Source organism: Schistocerca gregaria, chromosome 3 (genome assembly GCF_023897955.1).
Source record: "Schistocerca gregaria isolate iqSchGreg1 chromosome 3, iqSchGreg1.2, whole genome shotgun sequence".
In the NCBI taxonomy this organism is placed as follows: Eukaryota; Metazoa; Arthropoda; class Insecta; order Orthoptera; family Acrididae; genus Schistocerca; species Schistocerca gregaria.
This window is the reverse complement of record NC_064922.1, coordinates 835,877,963-835,902,677: the sequence shown is the minus strand read 5'-3', so window position 1 is coordinate 835,902,677 and position 24,715 is coordinate 835,877,963. Positions and strand designations below refer to the sequence as shown.

At 39.0% G+C, this 24,715-nt stretch overlaps 1 protein-coding gene across 1 annotated transcript in view; it reads right to left on the bottom strand.

The window, feature by feature from the left end:
* Window positions 1–353: 353 nt before the first annotated feature.
* The window catches only part of LOC126354658 (WD repeat-containing protein 54-like), a 58,233-nt gene continuing 33,871 nt past the window's right edge, over window positions 354–24,715 (bottom strand). Inside the window, exons 4-6 of the mRNA XM_050004433.1 lie at window positions 21,805–22,030; window positions 3,109–3,955; window positions 354–2,145 (exon numbers count right to left, since the gene is read on the bottom strand). Coding sequence (XP_049860390.1) covers window positions 3,827–3,955; window positions 21,805–22,030 — 355 coding nt within the window. The 3' untranslated portion in view covers window positions 354–2,145; window positions 3,109–3,826. The remainder of the gene's footprint in view (window positions 2,146–3,108; window positions 3,956–21,804; window positions 22,031–24,715) is intronic.

Sequence of the window (24,715 nt, the reverse complement as noted above, 5' to 3'; positions counted from 1 at the left end):
GATTAACAACAGAGGCACTGTGATACAATTAGACTTCCAGTTTAAATTAACAGTTTCCTTCACACAGTTTCATATTTCTGTGCAGCAAAAGAATTGTTTAAGAGCAAAGCACCTTTCCTGCAACAAACATTATACTAGATAAGCTACAGGGATAAATTCAAATATTAAACTGGAAATGTGTAAGACCAAGAGAGCAGTCGGAACAGAACTGACGCTAGTACGCAGTGCTAGTTCTCAAATGTATATTGCTCCATTGTTGGTCAGAGAAGTTACTACTTACTTTGTCAACATAAATGAAAATGCTCTCCTGTGGTGTGCTATAATTATGGAGATTACACTACATGTCTTACAAGTATTAGTAGTATTGAGGTTTATTTGTTCTTGGATCATATTTTACAACGGTACAGAAATGTCTTTGTAATACTGATTTAAATAAATATGTAGTTTTATGGATAAAGCACAAAAAGAAACACAAAGTAGACAATATGGTCACAATTAAGAATCACTGTTTTTACCCAGATAAGCACTAACCATCAAATGTGTGACACAACACAGACATAAGCAAAAACAAATGCAAATAAATTTACAGTCAAGTTGTTATACACAAACATAGACAAATTCTGTATAACCATAAGCACTATTATTTCAACAGACACACACTAATATACAGCACCAAAATGCATAACAATTTTTCTGATCTGTGTGTTTATGATCCAAGCATTGGTCGCTTGAACAGTAAGGCACATTTAAACTAAAATCTTTCTACGGCACACTTGCACAGTACATGGTTCAAGTATGTTAAACACCCAAGTATCAGAAATGATTAGGGGGAAGAGATAACAAAATGGTAATATCCGAAGTGTGAATACTTCACAGTACTAACAGTCCTGCTTTCATGTATCGTATCAGTTGTGATTACAAAATAAATTGTTGCTGATGATTAGTAGTTTTGTTAGGTACTATGCAGCCACTTCTGGACCATACTTCCTAACCCATTTATGAGGAGACTACTGACATTGTTCTTGTCTAAAAGAAATTCTGTTCAATTTAATCTGTATGTTCCTATGAAGTTAGTGATATGAAGTTGATTTGGTTGTTCCAGAATCATTTGCATTCTGCAGGGCACCTATTAATATAGTGAAAATCATTTGTTTGATATCATATTTGCTCATCACATATCTGCACTGTATAAACTATGTAAAACATTGCACATACAAAGTAAAACAAAACCAAAAAGAAGTTTCATCCAGCAAAATGAATCACATAAAATCATCAATTTGGTGTAATAAGACACTTTCTTGTTCATATTTGTAGTTGGGGGTGATATAAATGTGTAAAAGTTAACTTGAACTTCTCCAACAAAATGTTGTAGATTGCTGAGTGCTATTTTCTAAATATTTTAGTAAAGGACTTGTGGTTTCCAGTGATCCCTTACAGAGTAATAACATGATGATGATTTACTTTATTTGTTACCCCAGTTGTATTTGTTTTTGTGCAATGCCTTTATTACAGTGTACAGTCCAAAATACAGAATAATGTAGCAACCCTCAGACGAACAGTACTATGATATGGTTGCAATTGCTGCTGGAACAGCACAGAATAACACTGCTGTGCCGTTTCATCATTGCTTTCGTTAAACCCATATATACAATTTGCATATTGGCCAAGTCTTTATCAGTAAACCTGTCCATACTGCTGTGTGTTACTGTCAATGTACAACTAACACTGCTGAAAAAACATAAGGGAGATAGAACTGAGCAGCACTGAATGCAAAATTGAGGGCAAACAGCAAAATGGACATTCTTATTATTAACAGCAAGTACTGAAGTACTGTAAGTGAACAGAACATGTTTGTTTCCAAACAATGCACATAATACCTACTGTCGACTTTTGCACTGTTGTGCAGATATATTCAGTGCAATATGGATACAAAGTTATTTTGTCAATGGAATTCAGTTTAACCTTGTGTAATTGCATTACACAATACAATGGTTCCAGGATAAACAAGAGCACTTTAAATCAAGGCTCAAGTTTGTCAGTGCCCACTGAACATTCAGGATCCACAGGCTAATATAAACTCACAGCAGTCACAATCACTCATAACTTGCACGAAAGATGGAACATTTCTGTTACTAACAAGGGAACCTCCCCATCGCACCCCCCTCAGATTTAGTTATAAGTTGGCACAGTGGATAGGCCTTGAAAAACTGAACACAGATCAGTCAAGAAAACAGGAAGAAGTTGTGTGGAACTATGAAAAAAATAGACAAAATATACAAACTGAGTAGTCCATGCGCAAGATAGGCAACATCAAGGATAGTGTGAGCTCAGGAGCACCGTGGTCCTGTGGTTAGCACGAGCAGCTCCGGAAGGAGAGGTCCTTGGTTCAAGTCTTCCCTCGAGTGAAAAGTTTAATTTTTTATTTTCAGACAAGTATTATCTGACAAACTCTTATGTTTTCATCACTTTTTTGGGAGTGATTATCACATCCACAAGAAAACCTAAATCAGGTAAAGTAGAAGAATCTTTTTACCCATTCGCCAAGTGTACAAGTTAGGTGGGTCGACAACATATTCCTGTCATGTGACGCACATGCCATCACCAGTGTCATATAGAATACATCAGACGTGTTTACCTGTGGAGGAATCGGTTGACCTATGACCTTGTGATCAAATGTTTTCGGTTCCCATTGGAGAGGCACGTCCTTTCGCCCACTAATTGCACGGTTTTGCGGTGCGGTCACAAAACACAGACACTAAATTTATTACAGTGAACAGAGACGTCAATGAACGAACGGACAGACCATAACTTTGCAAAAATAAAAAAAAGGAAACTTATCACTCGAGGGAAGACTTGAACCAAGGAGCTCTCGTTTCGCAGCTGTTCATGCTAACCACGGCACTTCTGAGCTCACTCTATCCTTGATGTTGCCTATCTTGCCATGGACTACTCAGTTTGTATATTTTGCTTATTTTTTTCATAGTTCCACACAACTTATTCCTGTTTTCTCAATTGATCTGTGTCCAGTTTTTCAAGGCCTATTCACTGCGCCAACTTATAACTAAATCTGAGGGAGGAGCGATGGGGAGGTTCCCTTGTAAGTTGAACACTAAATTAACTTTTCCTCCCATGATTTCATTATACGCACAATATTCTCGGGAGAGATCAGTACAGTATTCCGTATTCCTTTGGTCTCCTCCTACTCCTTTGAGTGACAAATGATATGATCTGGTGATGAATAAAGTATTGTCTCCCAAAAGCACATGTTAGGCAGTATCTCAAAATGTTCTTAGCTTCCGCACACACAAACCAAGTGAGGCTTCACAGGGGCAAGATATTAAGCTTGTATTCAGGACACAGAGACTTAAGTTTTCCATGGTTTCTCTAAAACTGCTTATGGCAAATTCAGGGATGGTTTCTTTGAAAAGGCATAGCCAATTCCTTTTCCCAATTAAGCTTGTGACCCTAATAACCTCACTGTTAATGGGACATTAAACCCCAATGTTTCTTCCTTTCTTGCAGATAAAAAACATTGACTCTATTCACTACTTTGCAGTTCAAATAAAACTTTTTAGTTCTGTAACCTCTATGAAATAACATATACCTTTTAAAAATCTTAATTATCACTGCAACACATCTACTGAAACTGTGATATTCATTACTGACTCAGCCCTTTTCTCCCCTGATGAAATGCTTAATGTTCATTGAATGATTTATTCTCAGACTTGGTGTAATATGTTTCTCATGTTATCCTGCTGACCTTTGTATAAGTAAAAATCTCTAAGCTGTAGTGTGGACATTATTATTATTATTATTTTCATCGTTGTTATGTTTTGTAGCAAAGGATTTCTGCTGAATCGTAACATGACACGCAAAACTCTGTACCCTTGCTGTTCAAGAACTGGCAGCCAACTATGAGTCTGTCCTTTACATGTACAGTAGACTTGTGCTGAACCTGTGAAGAAAGAAAGCACATTTATTAAATTTACCGTGACTAATCACTTTTCCTCCAGTTCAGACACTTGTATGAAAAATAACTGGAAAAATACTTGACATACTTAGTATATATTTTAAAAGCTGCAATGAAATAAAGAATTAAGAGAAGTACATCAGTATATCCTAGCAATTTTTAAAGGCTTAGATGGAAGAACAGGAGTATGTATCGGTGGGTGGTGAACAACAATATATAGAATTTGCTGATAATATGATATTAACGACAGAAAGTGAAAAAACTGTAAATAATATGCTAAAATATCTGAACGAAGCAAAAACGAAGAGTATAGTGATCAGCAGAGGAAGGAGACTGGCAAATATTTAGATAGGACAAGTTATTAATACCCAAATAAGAGCTTTTAAATATCTTGGAAGTACCATCACTCAAGACTTGAGATGCAATCAGGAGGGGAAAACTTGCATTGCTATAGTGAAGGAGGCATTCAATAGAAAGAGAAAACTTGATAAAGGTGTGAGGAAAAGGCTTCCATGTGTTTCTGCCTAGTTTGTGGCTCTCTATGGGGGCAGAAACTTGGACACTGAAGTGAGAGGGTGAAAAAAGGTTAGAAGTTTTGGAGATGTGGACATGGAGGAGAATGGAGCTGATAAGCTGGATGGAAAGTGTGTTCGAAAAGGCTGGTGAGAGGAGAAGATTGCTGCAAGTTATAAGAAAGGAAGAACAACTGGATGGGGCATTCGTTGAGATGGAAATGCTCGCCAACTGACACTTTGGGAGGATTAGTTTGTGGGAAGAGATTGAGAGGAAGGAGGAGATACAAGATGATAAATGACATAAAGGGAAGTGGAAATTATACGAATTTGAAGAGGATGGTAGAAGACAGGAAAATGTGTCGACAGTTACCTTTGGGCAGAACACTAATGAAGAAGATCCCAGCAACGTAACTAACCACAGTGTGTGCTTTGGGATTATGTTAATACAGATAATAATGTCCATCAGCAAACAAAGCTTGAATCACTAGAGTAAAGCCAAGAATAGTTTAAAAAAGTATCTCAGAATTACTTCAATCATAGTCTTCTCCTAAGAGTTTACTGGAAGAATGGAAAGGTTATGTAAAGATGAAATGTGCAGAGGGAAACATAAGAAAGTTGCCTCTGTTATATGCCTTTTTTTTTTTTTCGAGAAATATCTTTTCATATTTTTGGATTCTGTTGAACAACTCTCTGTGCTTCTGAAAGTAGAACATCCATTATTTCTGACTGTTCTGTATTTCTTTTTTCCTGTAGCAATTGGTCCAACTTCATTGGAGGAAAATTGATATGTTTGTCAGATCTTGCAAGATCACTGACAATATTCATAAATAATTTTTCCTTGCAGATGTCATGTAATATTAGTACGAATTATTCTTTCACAAAAGGACTGAGAATAAGCTAACTCTGTAGCTTCTAATAAAAAGCTTGTGCTCACTGCACATGTGCACTGTGACCTGATAATAATTAGGCTAGTGAGCTGTATGTCTCCTACTTATGGAAGGGATAAATGCACACGTGACTCTATAATGCCTGAATTTTAATTTTTTTAAAGATTATGAAGTCAACGTGTCAGGTACTAAGCAAGTCCTAATTATTTAATGAAGAAAATATTTAGCCAGAACATTTCCCTGTTGGGACACCATTACACTAAAACATTGTTCTCCATTTTGGAGCATGCTGTACTCTCCACATGGCTTATGTGTGCTCATTCTAATGATGGATGGATGGATGGCTATAATGTTGTGAATGATCAATATAAGTAATATATTACTGTGAATAATATAATACATAAGACTTAGGACACTACTAAACAAATTTTAAAAGAAATGGAGGGAATGAGTGATATTAAATGATCACCGAGATATTGTGAAACAAAGGCTGAACATACTATCAGTTTTCACATAAAATAAGGTGCCAATACAAGTAATCTAAGACATTCTTTGATTACTTTTGCAATGAAAGTTCAATATGATTTCAATGTGTAGCTGTTGTTGAGAGTTAGCATCTCTGCGCAATTCATTCAGACACCTCATATCACATTGTTATCATGGAAACACTATTAGGGAACAAGAAGGTGTGCTACTTCTTAACAACTTTGTTGCAGACGCCCACATACATTGTTAACAGCATTGAAAGCATCAACAGTCTATAGAACTAGTTATTTCAATTTCAGATATCAGCAGTGCCACATTGATTTCAGAGTGAACATGCTATGTTTTTGAAAGCTTAGAAAATATGAACTACACTAACAAAATAAATGTTTCATTGTTCTTTGTTAGACTGATTCTGAAATGTTCATCATTCACTTAGCTGATAATGTTATGAAAGTATTATAATTTCAAGTTGAGAAAAATCTGAGGGGAAGACAATCAATTTACATAAATGCTAATTTTCTACATCTACATTTTGCAAACCACTGTGAAGTGGTTTCCATTCACCTGTGGAGTGTGGGAAAAATGACTGTGTAAATGCCTCTGTGTGTGTTGTCATTAATCTGATGATGTCCTCGGAATCCCCAGAGGAGTGGTTAGTAGAAGGTTATATTATATTCCTAGAGACCTCACTTCAAGCCAGTTCTTGAAATTTTGTAAGTAGGCTTTCTCTAGATTGTCTTCAAAAGTCTGCTAATTCAGCTATTTCAGCATGTTCATGACAGTCTTCCACTGTCAAACAAACCATGACTGTTCATTCTACCCTTCTCTGTACAGTCCCACACACTCGAGCAACATTCTACGATGCATTGCACAAGTGATTTGTATGCAATAAACTGAAGTCTGCTACCTGTTTTACCTACGACCGAGCCTATGTGAGCAATCCTATTTGTTTCCCTACAAAGTGTTATGTGCAGGTATTTGTGTGAGTTGGTCAATTCCAGTTGTGACTGACTCACTGATGTTATAGTCATAGGGTGCCATGTTTTTTTTTTTTTTTTTTTTTGTGAAGTGCACAGTTTCACATTTCTCAACATTTAAAGCAAGTTACGCATTATTGCACCACTTTGAAATCTTATCAAATCTATTTCTGCTGCTGCTTTCAGACAGCACTTCATTATAGATAACTGCATAATCTGCAAAAAGTCTGATGTTACTATTAATATTGTCCACAAGGTCATTAATATACAGCATGAATGGCAATGGACACAATACATATCCCTGCGGCCATCTGGAGTTATTTTTACACCTGTCAATAAATCTCCATCCAATACAATATGCTCTGTGTCCTACCCAAAGAGAAATTGTCAATCCAGTCAAATTTCACTTGCCAGTCCATGCAATTGTACTTTTGATAGTAAATAGAGGTTTGATATTGAGTCAAATGCTTTTTGCAAATTGAGAAAAACTGCATATCCTGGACTGCCTTGGTCCATGGCTTTCGGTTTGGCATGTAAGTTGGGTTTACATGATCGATGTTTTCAAAATACATGCTGATTCGCCTGGAGGAGGTCTTTCTGTTAGATATATCTCATTATGTTCGACCTCAGACTATGTTTTAAGATTCTACAGGTAATTTATTTCAAGGATATTGGATGGTAGTTTAGTGAACCACTTCTGCTATCCTTCTTGCAGACAGTTTTGACCTGTGCTTTCTTCCAATAATTTAGCTGGAAATTGGGTATAGAACTTAGGTATTCCATCAATCTCTGGGGGCTTTGTTTAATTTTTACTGATTTCAGCTGTTTGTCAACTCCCCTAGCACTTACATCTCTTCATTATCTTTCAGTGGTAAGAGAATTAAACTAGGGCAATACTCCTTCATTTTCCTTTGTAAAGGAACATTTGAAAATGGAATTCAGCATTTCTGCTTTTGCTTTGCTACCTCCAGTTTTAGTACCTGTCTTGTATATGAGTGATTAGGCACTAATTTTGGTGCCACTTACAGCCTTGACACACGAATAGGATTCCTTTTGGTTTATCTCTCGGTAAATAGCCCTATGCTTTGTTTTACACCCACTATAAAGTAGTTTCTGTTTCTTTAGAAGTTTCTTTATGGTGGCTGTATACCAAGGAGGCCTCCTCCATCATGACCTATTCTACTGGGTACACCCCTATCCAGAGCTTGGTCAACTATTCTTTTAAACTTGAACCATAGTTCCTGTACATGCTCATACCCTGTTCTGAAAGTTTCAAGTTGCTCATGGAGATATGTTACTACTGCCTCTTTATCTAGTTTACAGAACATAATCCTTCTACTTGTTTTAGTTGTCCTTTGTCTGTGTTAATCAGTTTTGCTACAAGTACATCATGGTCATTGATACCAGTTTCAATGTGGACATTTCTCAAAAAGGTCAGGTCTATTTGTTGCCATCAGATCTAATAGAGTCCCATCATGAGTGGGGTTCTAAACTATCTGTTGTAGATAGTTAAACAATGGAAAAATTGAGCTGCTGAGCTACAGATAGACACAACAAAAAGGCTGTCAGTAAGTTAGTTTTCAGCTAATAAGGCCTTTGTTGAAAATAGACAACATACACACGGACACTCATGCAAATGCAACTCACACACACTTGACCACAGACTCCGGTCACTGAAGACATACTCTGGCTGTGGTCATTTGTGTGTGAGTTGCATTTGCGCACGCACGTGTGTGTGTGTGTGTGTGTGTGTGTGTGTGTGTGTGTTTTGTCTATTTTCAACAAAGGTCTTGTTGGCCGAAAGATCATTTTCTGATAGTCTTCTTGTTGTTGCTATCTGTGACTCAGTATCTCCACTATACAGAGTAGCAACTATCCTTCTCATAATATTGTTCTAGGTGGCTTTCTGAGAAGACATTTAGTACATTTTCACAAGATGTCTTGTCATGCTCACCACTAATAAAATTGTAATTTTCCCAATTGATTGCTGGGCGAATAAAGTCTCCAATCATTAAAGTATAACTGGGGAACTGATGTACAAGCAAATAAGTTTTTAGTAACATGAAGAGGTGAGTCTGCTGGTCGATAGAAGGATCCAGTTACTATTTTATGCCTGATACTGAGTCTTGCCCAAACATCTTGAATAAGGCTTCCATTTCTACCCTGATGCATTTTATTTTTCTTGTCTAATGCAACAAATACACCACCTCCACTTCCCGTAAGCATATCCTTTCAATATACACTTAATTTTTCCCAAAAAATCTCACTGCTGTCACCCTTAGGTGTTTTCAGCTTTCTGTATCATGTGAGCTTCACTGCTTTTTAGAAGCACTCTAAACTCTGGTAATCTCTTGTGAAAGCTTTGAAAGTTAACTACTAGGATTTTAATAAATACTTTAACATATGAGGGACATTTAATTACAAATAAAGTCTGAAGCTTTACTTAGATTTTTTTAGCAATGGGATACCAATTCAAATCTACACAGAGTACACGAAAGAACTTGCCCCCCTTATAACAGCTGTGTACTGCAAGTCTCTAGAGGAATGGAAATGTTCCAAATGATTGGAAAAGAGCACAGGTAGTTCCAGTTTTCAAGAAGCGCCACCGAGCAAATGCGCAAAACTATAGGCCTATATCTCTGGCATCGATCTGTTGTAGAATTTTAGAACATGTTTTTTGCTTGCATATCATGTCATTTCTGGAAACCCAGAATCTACTCTGCAGGAATCAACAGGGATTCTGGAAACAGTGATTGTGTGAGACCCAACTTGCTTTATTTGTTCATGAGACCCAGAAAATATCAGATACAGGCTCCCAGGTAGATGCCATTTTCCTTGACTTCCGGAAGGCATTCAATACAGTTTGTACTGCCGCCTGATAAACAAAGTAAGAGCCTACAGAATATCAAACCAGCTGTGTGGCTGGATTGGGAGAGACGTAACCTCTGGCATGCCACAGGGGAGTATTATGGGATCATTGCTTTTCACAATATATATAAATGACCTAGTAGATAGTGTCAGAAGTTCCATGCAGCTTTTTGCAGATGATGCTGTAGTATACAGAGAAGTTGCAGCATTAGAAAATTGCAGTGAAATGCAGGAAGATCTGCAGCAGATACGCACTTGGTGCAGGGAGTGGCAACTGACCCTTAACATAGACAAATGTAATGTATTGCATACATAGAAAGAAGGATCCTTTATTGTATGATTATAGGATAACAGAACAAACACTGGGAGCAGTTACTTTTGTAAAATATCTGGTAGTATGCGTATGGAACGATCTGAAGTGGAATGATCACATAAAATTAATTGTTGGTAAGGCGGGTGCCACGTTGAGATTAATTGGGAGAGTCCTTAGAAAAAGTAGTCCATCAACAAAGGAGGTAGCTTAGAAAACACTCGTGGGTTATTCGGTAAGTGTGATTGCGTTACGAAGATGTTTAGCAAACTCAAGTAGCAGACTCTGCAAGAGAGGTGCTCTGCATCGCAGTGTAGCTTGCTGTCCAGGTTTCAAGAGGGTGTGTTTCTGGATGAGGTAAATATATTGCTTCCTCCTACTTATACCTCCCAAGAAGATCACGAATGTAAAATTAGAGAGATTCAAGCGCACATGGAGGCTTTCCAGCAATCATTCTTCCCGCGAACCTTACGTGACTGGAACAGGAAAGGGAGGTAATGACAGTGGCACGTAAAGTGTCCTCCGCCACACACTGTTGGGTTGCTTGCTGAGTATAAATGTAGATGTAGATGTAGTAGATACCGTGTCATGTGACTCACTTCACTTCATAAGGTGCACAGCCTGGCAGGTTACTCTGAATACATGTCACACATTTCATAGATTAATTCCTCAGCCTCTTACCTACTATTCCCAACATAACTGCTTTCTGTATATCACTACAAGAAAAGAGGAGAGAAATGAGGAATCTATGAGCAGTTATAATACACATATGCTGGAATAAATGTAGCAGTTTAGTTTTGTCTGAACGCTCTCGAATCATGGCTCACAGTGGACCTTGTGCTATGGGCCTCAGCCTGGTTGCTGCACTAAGTTGGCAGTGGCTTACAGGGCACTATTAGCAACATGAATTGCTGCTGACTTGGCAGTGGTGCCTGGCAGTCACATCTTTGCTACTCTATGTTGCTTTCATTGCAGACTTGCAAAAACCCATTCACAGTGGCTGCAAGTGTGTTGTTCAACTTCATCCACAAAGCAAACATTCGTGAGTTTAAGTAAATAACAGCTGTAATCCAAAGACTATCGTCAGGATACAATTAAGCAATTAACCTGTATTCATAAATAAGACATCTTTCTAGCAGAATTTGAAAGAAATGATAAAAATTCCATGAAGCAAATGTTGTGTGTTTAGTACAACCAATCTAAATTTGCATAATTATATCTTGAAAGAGAGACAAAACAAAATTCTTAGTACTGTGGCTCCTTATATGGTGGCTTTTAAATGTCTGCTAAACCATTCTCCATGTGTTTAGCAGAGTATTGTTTATGCAAATGAGATTGTTTACTTTTGAATAAATTTATAGATTACAAACAGCACAAGGGACATTCTGCTTAAAGCAAGAATGCATCCACTGAGCACTGAAACTTTCATACCTATGAATTTCAACCACTTCTTTCACAAGACATTTTTGTTCATTTCACTGTAACTTCACTCTACTAAGTTCTACAGAAAACAGACGTGCTGAAACTTCCCGGCAGATTAAAACTGTGTGCCCGACCGAGATTCGAACTCGGGACCTCTGCCTTTCGCGGGCAAGTGCTCTACCATCTGAGCTACTGAAGCACGACTCACGTCTGGTACTCACAGCTTTACTTCTGCCAGTATCTCGTCCCCTACCTTCCAAACTTTACAGAAGCTCTCCTGTGAACCTTGTAGAAAGTTTGGAAGGTAGGAGATGAGATACTGGCAGAAGTAAAGCTGTGAGTACCGGGCGTGAGTCATGCTTCGGTAGCTCAGATGGTAGAGCATTTGCCCGCGAAAGGCAAAGGACCCGAGTTCGAGTCTTGGTCGGGCACACAGTTTTAATCTGCCAGGAAGTTTCATATCAGCGCACACTTCGCTGCAGAGTGAAAATCTCATTCTGGAACAGATGTGCTGCTTCCTTTTGGAGAAAATTATTATTGCATCTGTTATGGTGCCATGTGGTGATGTGATACCTCAACCTGAATTTTCATTCCTCAAAAATCATACTAAACTTAGTGCTGAACTTGCACTAATGTAATGTGAATTTACAACAAATCTGCAGATCTGACAGCATTCTACACAGATTTTCAGTGCCACATAACCACACACACTAATCCTCCCACCATTCTGAACAACCCCCTACAAAGGATTGCCCCCCCCCCCCCCCCCCCATCATCCAATATCATGCTGGATTGGAAAAATTGAACCATATACTTTGCCAGAGCTTCCTCTGTCATCATGCCCTGAAACGAGGTATACACTATGCAAGATCCATCCCATCCCTCCTAAAGTGTTGTTTCAACACCCACCCAATCTACATGGCAGGCTAGTCCATCCCTACACCATTCCGACTCCTAACCACTTACCACAGGGATCATATCTCTGTGGAAAACCCAGGTGCAAGACCTGCCCAGTCTACCCAGCCAGCACTTCCTATTCCAGTCCTGCCACAGGCCTGTCCTATCCCATCAGAGGCAGGGCCACAAGTGAAAGCAGTCATGCCATGTACCAACTCTGCTGCAGTCACTGCACAGCTTTTTAAGTCAGTATGACAACCAACCAGCTGTCCACCAGAATAAATGGCCACTGTCAAATTGTGGTCAAGAACAAAGTTCACCATCCGCTGGCACAACATGCAACTGAACGTAATGTTCGATTTCAGTGGCTGCTTCACCACCCAGGCCACATGGACCCTTCCTTCCACTACCAGCTTTTCTTAAGTACAAAGATGGAAGTTATCCTTGCAACACAACCTTCAGTCCTATAACATGCCCGGCCTCAATTTTCACTAACCCACTCTGCACCCTCCATCAAAGTTTCCCCTCCCTCTAGTCTATCATCCTCTCCCAATTTATGTCTCCACATCATCTTCACCATTAGCCATTCCCCACCAGCTCTGGCACCTATGCTTAGTCCCAGCATCTACTGCACCTCACTCCTGCATTCCTAGAGAACAAACTGGCTGTCTCCATTCGAGCTGCTAGCTCGCCATCCCCAACACATCTTGTTGCCTCCCGCCTCTCTTTCCCCCTCTACCCACCCCAGTGACACAACTGCCACCCATCCCTGTCTACCTGCTGAACTGCAATCCTGGCCAGCACTGTGTGTGTGCGTGTGTGTGTATGTGTGTGTGTGTGTGTGTGTGTGTGTGTGTGTGTGAGAGAGAGAGAGAGAGAGAGAGAGAGAGAGAGAGAGAGAGAGAGAGAGATTTATTCTGAAAGTTAGCAAGTTGTCTCTTTTGTGTGTGTGGGGGGGGGGGGGGGGGGTCTTCAACACATCAATGTTTCTGGATTTTGGAGCATGGACTCCTCTACCACTGAAATTTACTCATGACAAATGTCATTTCAATTGCTTGTATATAAGAAACGTCCCAATTAGTTCCATACCCACACTCCACACCCATATAGTGTTTGTTTTTCTTTGCTCAAATCTCGGGCAACTTTAGTAATGCCACACATATGGTGGAAGCTGTGTAACTTACAATCACACAGTATCAAAGGAAAATGCATTTGATAAAACTATAAATTACAAAGAGACAGAATGCCTGACCAGTATTTATATCCAGGTGATGAAATTCCAGTACTGTTGATAGACATATTTAAAATGTGAAAAGAACTATTCCTAACTTTCAGAACTATTGTTTTCTCTACCAAGGAGGAAAGAGGAATAGGTTGGTGAAAATGAGGACAGAGCAGCATTTCATTCAGACTACAGGATGAGAGGAACACACCTGTTGTTCTCATTTTTACCAAACTATTACTCTTGATGAAAGAAATGACAGTTCTGAAAGCTAGGATTAGTTTTTTCTCTTTTAAATGTATCTACTGGCGTACTGGAACATTGCCTTCTGAAGATAATTTTATTATAGTCCATTCAATAAAGGAAAATTATAGAAAAATAATCATGTAGTCACAAATTGTGTACAGTGGTGGTAGGAGTGTAATGAACAACATATTAAAAATCCTGAGTGGTTGGGTTTGAGCATGGGGTGGGGGACATTTAAAAGTAACTTACTTATGTTTTTCTTGACTATCTCATTTCCCAAAGTTATACCATCCCCTCTGTAGCTTCTCTTATGAATCACTGTCAATGAAGTCTGCAGAGATGCCTGGGGGGGAGGGGGGGGGGGGGGAGTTATTCTCCAGAAAGTGGTGGAATACAGACATGAATTACTAATAATACTAATGCAAGACATGCTTATGGACAGAATCTATGTGGATCCTTGCACATTGTTCTACAATGTTAGAGGGACATATAATTAAAATGGCGGCCACTGAGTAAAGACACGCTAGGCATAATCGTGCAATCCATCACGGACTCCATGACGGCCATGGTCCATGGTTATGGACAACCTGCAAGAGTCTGTCAGGCACAACAGCACTGAAATCCAGTCTCTTAGAAAGTCCCTGGGTGCACAAGAGACAAAAGCTGTCGAGCTAGAAGCTAAACTGTCTGTGGCCACCGATGAAATTGAGCAGTATCAGCGAAGGAACAGCTTGCGCTTGTTCGGGGTAGCCAAAAACGATCGTGAAAACACCAACGACCTGGTCATTAGCCTCGTGCATGAGAAACTTGGCGTGCAGGCTGACGTGGCCGATATAGACAGAAGCCACCATGCTGGGTGCAGGATACCAGGTGCCATGAAATCAGGCCCATAATAATTAAATTTGTGTCCTACCGGAAAAAAGCTGAAGTGTTTGCTCAGAAAAGAAAACTCGCCAAGAGTGGGGTTACACTGAGGGAAGATCCGACGCGCGAAAGCCTAAAAGTTTTGAACGCTGCAGTCACACAGTTCGACCTTCAAAATGTATGGACCCAGGATGGCAGGATCGTAGTCAAGATGGAAGGAGGGAGACAAACGGTGACAAACATGTTCGTACTGAAAGACTGAGCGAAATCTCGTGAGACACCTAGTCTCATATTATACTTTGTCTAATATAAGTTAATTTTTTTTCATTTTTTTAACATAAATATTGCTTCGTTATTTCTCTAAGTACGATAAGTGCTCTGTTTAAAATAAGTCAATTTGTTTCACATAAATACTGCTTCTTTATTTCTCTATTATAAGTGCTCATGTACAAGTACATTCATATTGTCAGTCAAACGGGAATTAACATTCTCCATTAACAGGAATCTCCTTAAATCCACCTTTCTATATCTATTATTTTCATCCTCATCACTACCACTACTACTACTATTACTATCTTTTTCGTAACCACTACTACCACTTTCCATCTTTCTTTTCGCTCCCTTCTCCGATACTTCCAGCCTGTTTTTCACCTTTAGCCCACAGACACTCGAGTCAGCCACAACCTTGGGCACACCTGCAAATATGTCTTCCCCCATGAATTCCAGCTTTTGTCCCTCCTCTGGACAGCAAGTAAACGGAACATGCTCGGTCCTACAGGCGGCCACAATGGGACGGACCGGTTCCGGTGGCGGGCTCTTTGTGGCCCACATGAACGCGCAATCGCTAACTGCTCACTTCAACGAGTTCTGTGACCTGTTCTGCCAGTCGCTGTTCCACATTATCCTTGTCTCTGAAACTTGGTTGAAACGAAACATTTCTTCCGGTGCTATCCGAATCACTGGTTAGTCTCTCCTAAGGTGTGAAACACGACGCGGGTGTGGTGTGGGTGCCTATATTCACTCTGATCTGAAACCTTTTATACTATGCACATCAGATACAAAGGGCGAACGAGAAACAGAGTTCTTGTATCAAATCAGAAACTGCAAATTGGAGTAATCTATAAACCTCCAAACGTCAGTGCTATGTCCTCCTTTCAGTCTGCCCTGTCCTCACTTGTATCACAGTATGAACACACAATCGTTATGTGTGATACAAACATTGACTTACAGTTAAAATCTCCCTCTGCAGAAAAACTAAGGAGACTGTTCCACTCCAATGATATAACACCGCTGGACCCAACCCATCATATGCCACACAGCCATACACTCGTAGATATAATAGCAACAAAGTGACCAGATAAAATAGTTTGCGCCAATCAGACATCCACTCCGCATGACGTGATATTCTTAAATTACTCAATGCATACTACCAAAGAAAAATCTCACCTAGTAACCTACAGAAACCTAACAAATGTTAACTATGACGCTCTTCAAAAGGATTGCTCAGACATCCCTTGGCATGATATAAGCAATGAACCGACTTTGGACGGAAAAATTCAGGAATTATGTCGCAAAATTATTGCACTTTATGACAAACATACTCCTCAACACACAGTCAATGTAAAGAGAGCTCCCACTCCATGGCTCACGACTGATTACACCAGTTAATGAATAAATGTGATGCTGCACATAGGGCCTTCAAGCGTAACCCGACTCCCGAGGCGTATGAAGCTTACAGGCAACTCCGAAACAGAACCAAGCAAAGTGTGAAGAATGCCATAATCAGACATGCCCGCTCTGTCGTATGTGGCATATCAGGCAACTCCGAAACAGAACCAAGCAAAGTGTGAGGAATGCCATAATCAGACATGCCTGCTCTGTCGTATGTGGCATATTAAAACCTGCTGCACTGTGAAAAAAGCAGTTTCGGTATAGGGAAGCAAAAATCTGACACTGTTTATCAAGCGTCTGCAGAAGAATTAAACTATTTCTTCTCAACAGGTGTAGACTGTCACACAGCGACAAATTACCAGCCCCAAGATATCAATCTCTCGAGAGACAAGTTTTTCCTAAAACATGTCACTACAGGCACAGCACACAAAGCAATCATGAGAATCTCTTCCGAGGCAGTAGGAAATGATGGAGTGAGCATTGGCTTGATTAAGAAAGTTGTAGACACTATTATTCCAGTTATCACAGACATCTTCAACCTGTCTCTTGTCAGTAGTACATATCCTACTGAGTTGAAGCAAAGTTTAATTCAACCTATACCCAAGACTGACAACCCAAAGTCGCCAGGTGACTACAGGCCGGTCAGCATACTACCTGCAATATCTAAAGCCCTAGAATACATCGTCCATGAACAGCTGACGGATTACCTCAAAACTCGTAACACCCATCATAAATATCAGTCAGGCTTCCGAAAGCACCATCGTACAGCAACTGCATTAATCAAAGTAACTGATGACATTAAACATGCTATGAACAGACATGAAGCTACCATCCTAACAAGCTACCATCCTAACACTGCTTGACTTTAGCAAGGCCTTTGATACAGTTGACTTTGATATATTACTAATTAAAATGAAACAGCTAAATTTCTCAAACAGCGCAATACACTGGTTTGACGGCTACCTCAAAAACAAGTCATTTATGGGTTGGCGAAGTCATCATGGAAAAACGTGCCCTCTCGAGTTCCCCAAGGCTCCGTCCTTGGTCCATTACTCTTCTCACTGTACATTAATGATATTTCTTCGGTGGTTCACTCCTGCACCTACCATCTATTTGCCGACAACATCCAACTGTACATAACTGCAAGCCCCAAGAACATTGCTGGCGCAGTAGCGAGTATGAATGCAGATGTTTGCTCTGTTTCTCTATGGGCACAGAACCTAGGTCTGAAACTAAACCCCAAGAAATCCCAGGTCATTCTTATATCTCATCCAAAGTTAATCAGCCGGTACTTTTGCAGAACAGTCCCTCAAATACTCCTCAATGGTACCCAACTACCATACCAAAAAACAGTAAAAGACCTTTGAATAATCTTGGATGAACACCTAAACTGGGAAGAACAAACAGTCACAGCTTGCCGGAAATCACTCTCCTCCCTGCATGCAATCCAAAAATTTAGAAAAATATTTCCAATCCATGTTAAACAAAAATTAATCCAAACACTAGTCTTGCCTAATCTTTACTACTGTGATGTAGTTCAACATGGCACAAACAGAGAAAATTCGAGATGCCTCGAGCTAGTGATGAATGCTTGCGTTAGATACATGTGCAATATACGGTTGTATGTTCATATCAGTCCTTCATACTCCCAGCTAGGTTGGATACGCCCACATAAGGTACGCGATCTCCACATGATGTACTTACTTCATCGATTTCTTAGTCTCTGGTGCCCCCAATACATATCTTCTCATATCAAACACCTATCATCATTCCACAACCACAATACCAGATCGGATACCTTCAGCATCTTGGCTGTACCTTAACATAACACAAAATTTTTCTCCGTGTCATTCTCCATCTCAGCCATACGACTATCGAACGCGCTCCCCTGTGATCTGCGTCTTATCCAGAACCACTCAACATTGTTGTGCCCCTCTCATCTCTTTCTTTCGCTTCTCCATCATAACTTCGAATTTTATCTTTCTATTTCTCTTCCTCTAACCTAGCTACCTCTTCTATATCTCTTTCACCCCATTCTATCGTCTTATGTCTCTGCTCGATGTGAATAACTCACAAGCTGCAAGAACGTAACGAGAAAATTCCCAACTAGCAATAGGACTGACATTCATAAAAGAAAAATATGTTTACTTTCATATACATAGTCATTATATTATTATTATTATTATTATTATTATTATTATTATTATTATTATTATTCTTGATTGTTACAATTATTTCTATCTTTGTACTACTGTTATAATCACTATTTTTTTTCTTTAACATTAATACTGTATAACACATGGTATGTTCATATGTTCTGTACAAACTGAAATTCGTTCAATCTGAGTATGCCAGGTTAGGTGTAAGAGAGGGCCTGAAGGCCCTAATCTTGCCAGGTAAAATAAATGCATAAATAAAATAAAATAAATAAATTCTTAGTCATCCTGTACAACAGCTGTAGTGTTCTTCTGGGAACGTTTACTTCCCCCACCACAAATGCCTCTCACTTTTCAGTTTACACACAGACCTCCACGTTCCCCATTCAGTTCTCTCATGTGAGTATGCAAAATAATTTCGCTGACGTCATGTTTATGTAGTGCAATTATTTATAGATTATTGAGTCTTTATTTGCAGTTGTTAAATGAGCTATATGTAAAGAATCTCAACGGCTGGAGCTGTCAACTGTCTACCACACTGAAGAGCCTGCTTAAATAGTAACACACTAATAATATGCATTCAACAATGTTGATTTTACTTGCTCCACTTTCAATGCTGGAATACTTTCACAGCTTGAGGGTGTCAAATGCATCACTGTTGTCTCAGGTCTCCCAATGAGCTCCAGAGGTGTAGATTGACTCCCTCTGTGACAGAAGCAGTGTTCTTCATTTAAACATGGTCAATCTCATTACATTTGACATATTGACACCTACCTTAAAAGATATACTGTGGATCTGTAGTAAGTGGCTCCACTCAGCGCAGTCCACTCTGTAAGTGCTACCAATTCCTGACTGGAAGTGATTTGTGCATTATACCAGCGACACGATTAAGGTAAGAGAACGGCAGTAAATTTCCGTTCATTCATTAATTCACCACCAAGTGACTATAGCATGGTTACACGGGTTTACAGTAAGCTGTCAATGACTGACAGCAACAAGCTGCCACATTTACCAATCTAATGCTGTTCCCACCAAAATGACATAGGCCACTGACATCATTTTTACTAACTGAGCACTTCTCAACCATTGTTTATTGGAACATATTTTTACACAAAACTCAGTTAACATCGCAAATAAGTATTCAATAAACTTAGAATAACTCCAGTTTAGAAACGTACTCAGTGAAGCTATTTTTTCTACTTACAGAAGAGGACTTGGAAGGTCATTCTGAGACGATACAGTCTGTCCATAAACTGAAAAGGGAAGAATGCTACAACTGCTGTAGAGGACCAGTAAGAATCAATTTCCCCAATGGCAGTCTAGAACCGTGTACAATGATTTATGTAGAATCTGCCTACACTGTTTTCTTGGATTTATATTATTACAACTCATATTTGTATTTAATGTAGTGTTAACACTCTTATCTATTTGCACCAGATTCTTGATATTGTTTTCTCTCCCTAACACATGTTTAAAAGATGGAAGAAACAGAGTTTGCCTCCATATCAAGTTCAAAAGTGATATCTTCCAATATAGGACCTATTTTACTCTTAGTGGTTTTTAGGATCTGCACAAAAGAAAGTAAATAGAATTACACGTGGCATTCATACAATCATATCTTGCAGGTGTCTCTTTAAAAAAGCTGGGAATATTAACAATTACCACACAGTACATTTATTCATTTAAGAAATTTGTTACCAACAATTTATCTGGATTTGAGAGCAACATACACATTCACAAACAGAATACTTGAAGGAAAAATAATCTGCATTGTCCTTTAATGAATGTAACTTTGGCACAGAAATGGGTGAAATATGCAGTTATAAAGCTGACACATGGAAACAAAATGACTGATAGATAGCAGAAGTGTTTTCACATGTAGATTTCAGATGTTTCTCCTTAACAAATCCTTCTACACCATAGATGGTCAAAACCTACACAATATTGAGGTTAATGGACAGAGCTCACATTGACTACAGATATACCCACTTAATTTGCTACATTTATGAGAATGTCATTCTACATGTGATAATAAAAGAAGACTGGACCAGTGTAAAAGTTCTTTTGAGGAGAGGTGTCAGACAAGCAGACACAATTATCACCTAAATTATTCACCCTGGCTCTGAAGCATGTGTTCAAGTGTCTGTCCTGGGGACAGAAAGGTATCAACATAGATGAAAAACATTTCATCCACCTCTGCTTGCAGATATCATTTGTAAACTGGCTATCACTATAAATTCAAAAAGGAAAATCTGACACATGCATTCTGCCAGTAACAACATATGGGCTCAAAACAATGAAACTTACAAAAAGCAGTGCAAAGTTGGTTCTGGGTCTGTCAAATGGCAATACAGAGAGAGCAATGCTTGGAGAGAGTCTGAGAAACAGGATCAGGTTCAAAGAGATAAAGAGGGTCTATGATGTCATTAAGCAGGTAGCAAGACTTAAGTAGTATTAGGCAGGACATCATGTTGTTTATTTTGAATATGATCTATGGAACTAACTACTTCAATATCATTTTCAGTGTTCAGCCATTCCTGTTCTACATTATCTGCTGACAGAATTTTTCTATTAGTCTACTTTGGTGTAAATTTCTGCCACTTGGTAAAATACATGTTTAGTAACACACTGATGGTTGTGCTCTATCTTTGCTTTCATTTTCTTCTATGTAGGTAACTTAAATATCTCTGAGAGTATTAAATAATTGCCTAACATTATGGTACATCTTCTTTCCCAGTTGAGTACTGGTAGCTGTGGGACAAAGTTTCTCATTAATTACCACAGAATCAATTATTAACCTATGTCACTACCTTGTTAGGTGAATTTATAAATATGTTTCTTCCCAAAAAACTCATCTCATAATTTTGCATTTACTGAATGTACAAAATGCCCTTAGATGGTACCCATATTGCCAAGGCAAGATTCTTCTTTTGTCCCTACAACTTATGGAAAGATTTATGTCAAACCATTGCATTTTAATTACTGTGTTTACAAATAAAGCCAATTTTATTTATCGTGTCCATCAGCTTTTGTAGTTCCTTATAAAATGGATCAGACACTTGATTACTTATGCTTAAGAAATTGGTTTTAACAAGCCCAGTATATACTATGAATGTGTTATTCATTAGCATTTCATTTTGTCAAAGTTGTTACTTTTTAATCTCATAGAGTGGAGAGTCTGCACAGTGTACCTATGGCTAAAATAATGTTAATGATGAGACAATGCTATACAGATTTTTTGATGAAGTACTTATAGATACAAGTCTTACTGACCTAAGCAAAATTTTAGCAATCCGATATTTGTAATACTTACCAATTTATCACTGGGTTCCAACTGCCAGATTCTTATAAAAGAATCTTCCGATACAGATAACAATAATCCAGCTTCAGGTGCAAAGTCGAGAGCTGTGACAGGACGTGCATGAGCTGTCACATCATAAAGAAGCTGACCAGATGGGCTCTCAAATAGGCGGAGGTGGCCAGAGAGATACCCCGCAATTACCACACTGTCACAGTTCACCAAAGACGTACAAACTGAGCTGAAAGCATGTACTTACAGTTAGCAATAGATAATCTTTCAAAAAGAGATATATTGTTACTAGCTAACAATTAAAAAAAAAAATGAATTTATCAGACCATAAAAAGGATGATTCAAATACAGAATTTCCTGAGCCTTCAGCCAGGTCCATCAGGTAAGAGGAACGGATCTATATTATACACTGAAGAGCCAAAGAAACTGTTACACCTCCCTAATATTGTGTAATGTCCCCAGGAGCACGCAAAAGTGCCGCTACACGACGTCGCATGGACTCGCCTAATGTCTGAAGTAGTGCTGTAGGGAACTGCCACCATAAATTCTGCAGGGCTGTCCATAAATCCGTAAGAGTACAAGGGGGTAGAGATCTCTTCTGAACAGCGTGTTGCAAGACATCCTGAATATGCTCAATAATGTTCATGTCTAGGGAGTTTGGTGGCCAGCGGAAGTGTTTAAACTTAAAAAAAGTGTTCCTGGAATCACTCTGTAGCAATTCTGGATATGTGGGGTGTTGCATTGTCTGCTGGAATTGCCTATGTCTGTCTGAATGCACAACGGACAAGAATGGATGCAAGTGATCCAGACAGGATGTTTACATACATGTCACCTGTCAGAGTCATAACTAGACTTATCAGGGGTCGCATATCACTCCAACTGCACATGGCCCACAACATTACAGAGCCTCCACCAGCTTGAACAGATCCATGGATTCATGAGGTTGCCTCCATACCCGTACACGGCCATCAGATCTATACAATTTGAAGTGAGACTCATCCAACCCGGCAACGTGTTTCCAGTCATCAACAGTCCAATTTCGGTGTTGATGGGTCCAGGTAAGGCATAAAGCTTTGTGTCGTGCAGTCATCAAGGGTACGTGAGTGGGCCTTCAGCTCCGAAAGCCCATATTGATGGCCCAGCATTGAAATCTGCAGCAATTTGTGAAAGGGTTGCACTTCTGTCACATTGAAGGATTCTCCTCATTTGTTGCTGGTCCCGTTCTTGCAGGAGCTTTTTCTGGCCGCAGCAATGTCGGAGATTTTATATTTTACTGGATTCCTGATATTCACTAAACAGTTTCTCTGGCACTTCAGTGTAATACATTTGTAAGGGGCTTAGCAGCAATTTAAAAGCATCTTTAACGGAGGAATCAAAATGCTGTAATATTGATACAATGGAATCCTAGTATTCCAAGACAGTCATGGCCGGAACAACCTCAGATAACTGCAATGGGGAAAAAATATAATAATAATAATAATAATTAAAAAGAAGCAAAAAATTGGTACTACATATATTAGATACATACTTATTTGTAACAGAAAACCCTTAATTCTGTGAAAAAATTATGTATATATGAATGTAATAATAACAATAAACAACTAAAAAACAAACTGTCGGGACTTTAAAAACTCTTTAAGTTTTTCTTTTTTCTGCTTAGGGTCTCTTGAAAGCTGTATAGTTCTCACTTTCTTTTAAGTATGCAGATGTAATTACAGAGGCTGCCGGTTGCTGCTCCAAATATGTTAACGCAGTTTCAAGTGCTGATGAGTGAAGCTCCTGTGCAGCACCTATGTACATTTCCAGCACACTTGTTATCAAGTAGTGTTCACCTTTTCACAGCTTTGTTGGTCATCTCTACCAGAGCACCACTGTTAAGGACAAATTCTACCATTTGCCTGAATCTGAGCAACAAAATTTTTTAGTAATGTCTTCATGTTTGGGAAAGCGTTTACCAAATTTGAAAGACGGTTATTCACTACTACGAGGTCCTCAGTTATGCAATGTCCTTCACAGTTTAGCAAGTTATTTCATTCATCTCTAAACAGATGATCAAGTGTTTCCCCAACAAATCTTGAAAGACTTTACAAAAACAGAACAGATTCTGTGTCACCTCACATGTCTCTGCCCTTGGATAAGTTGACTGCTTCATACTCTTTTTTTGTCACCTTGAATGCTCCATGAGTTTATCATTTATTTCTGTTTTGTTGTCCACTCACCCACACTTTGAGATGATACACTTTAAGCACAAGAAACTGAATGTTGTTCCTCACCATTATTAGGAGGTTGGGAGAGCCAGTCCTGACAAAACTCTACCATCTGGTGAGCAAGATGTATGAGACAGGCGAAATACCCTCAGACTTCAAGAAGAATATAATAATTCCAATCCCAAAAAAAGCACGTGTTGACAAATGTGAAAATTAGCAAACTATCAGTTTAATAAGCCACAGCTGCAAAATACTAATGCGAATTCTTTACAGACAAATGGAAAAAACTAGTAGAAGCCAACCTCGGGGAAGATCAGTTTGGATTCCGTAGAAATATTGGAACACGTGTGGCAATACTGACCCTACAACTTATCTTAGAAGAAACATTAAGGAAAGGCAAACCTACATTTATAGCATTTGTAGACGTAGAGAAAGCTTTTTACAGTGTTGACTGGAATACTCTCTTTCAAATTCTGAAGGTGGCAGGGATAAAATACAGGGAGCGAAAGGCTATTTACAATTTGTACAGAAAACAGATAGCAGTTATAAGAGTAGAGGAACACAAAAGGGAAGCAGTGACTGAAAAGGGAGTGAGACAGGGTTGTAGCCTTTCCCTGATGTTATTCAATCTGTATATTGAGCAAGCAGTGAAGGAAACAAAAGAAAAATTCGGAGTAGGTATTAAAATCCATGGAGAAGAAATAAAA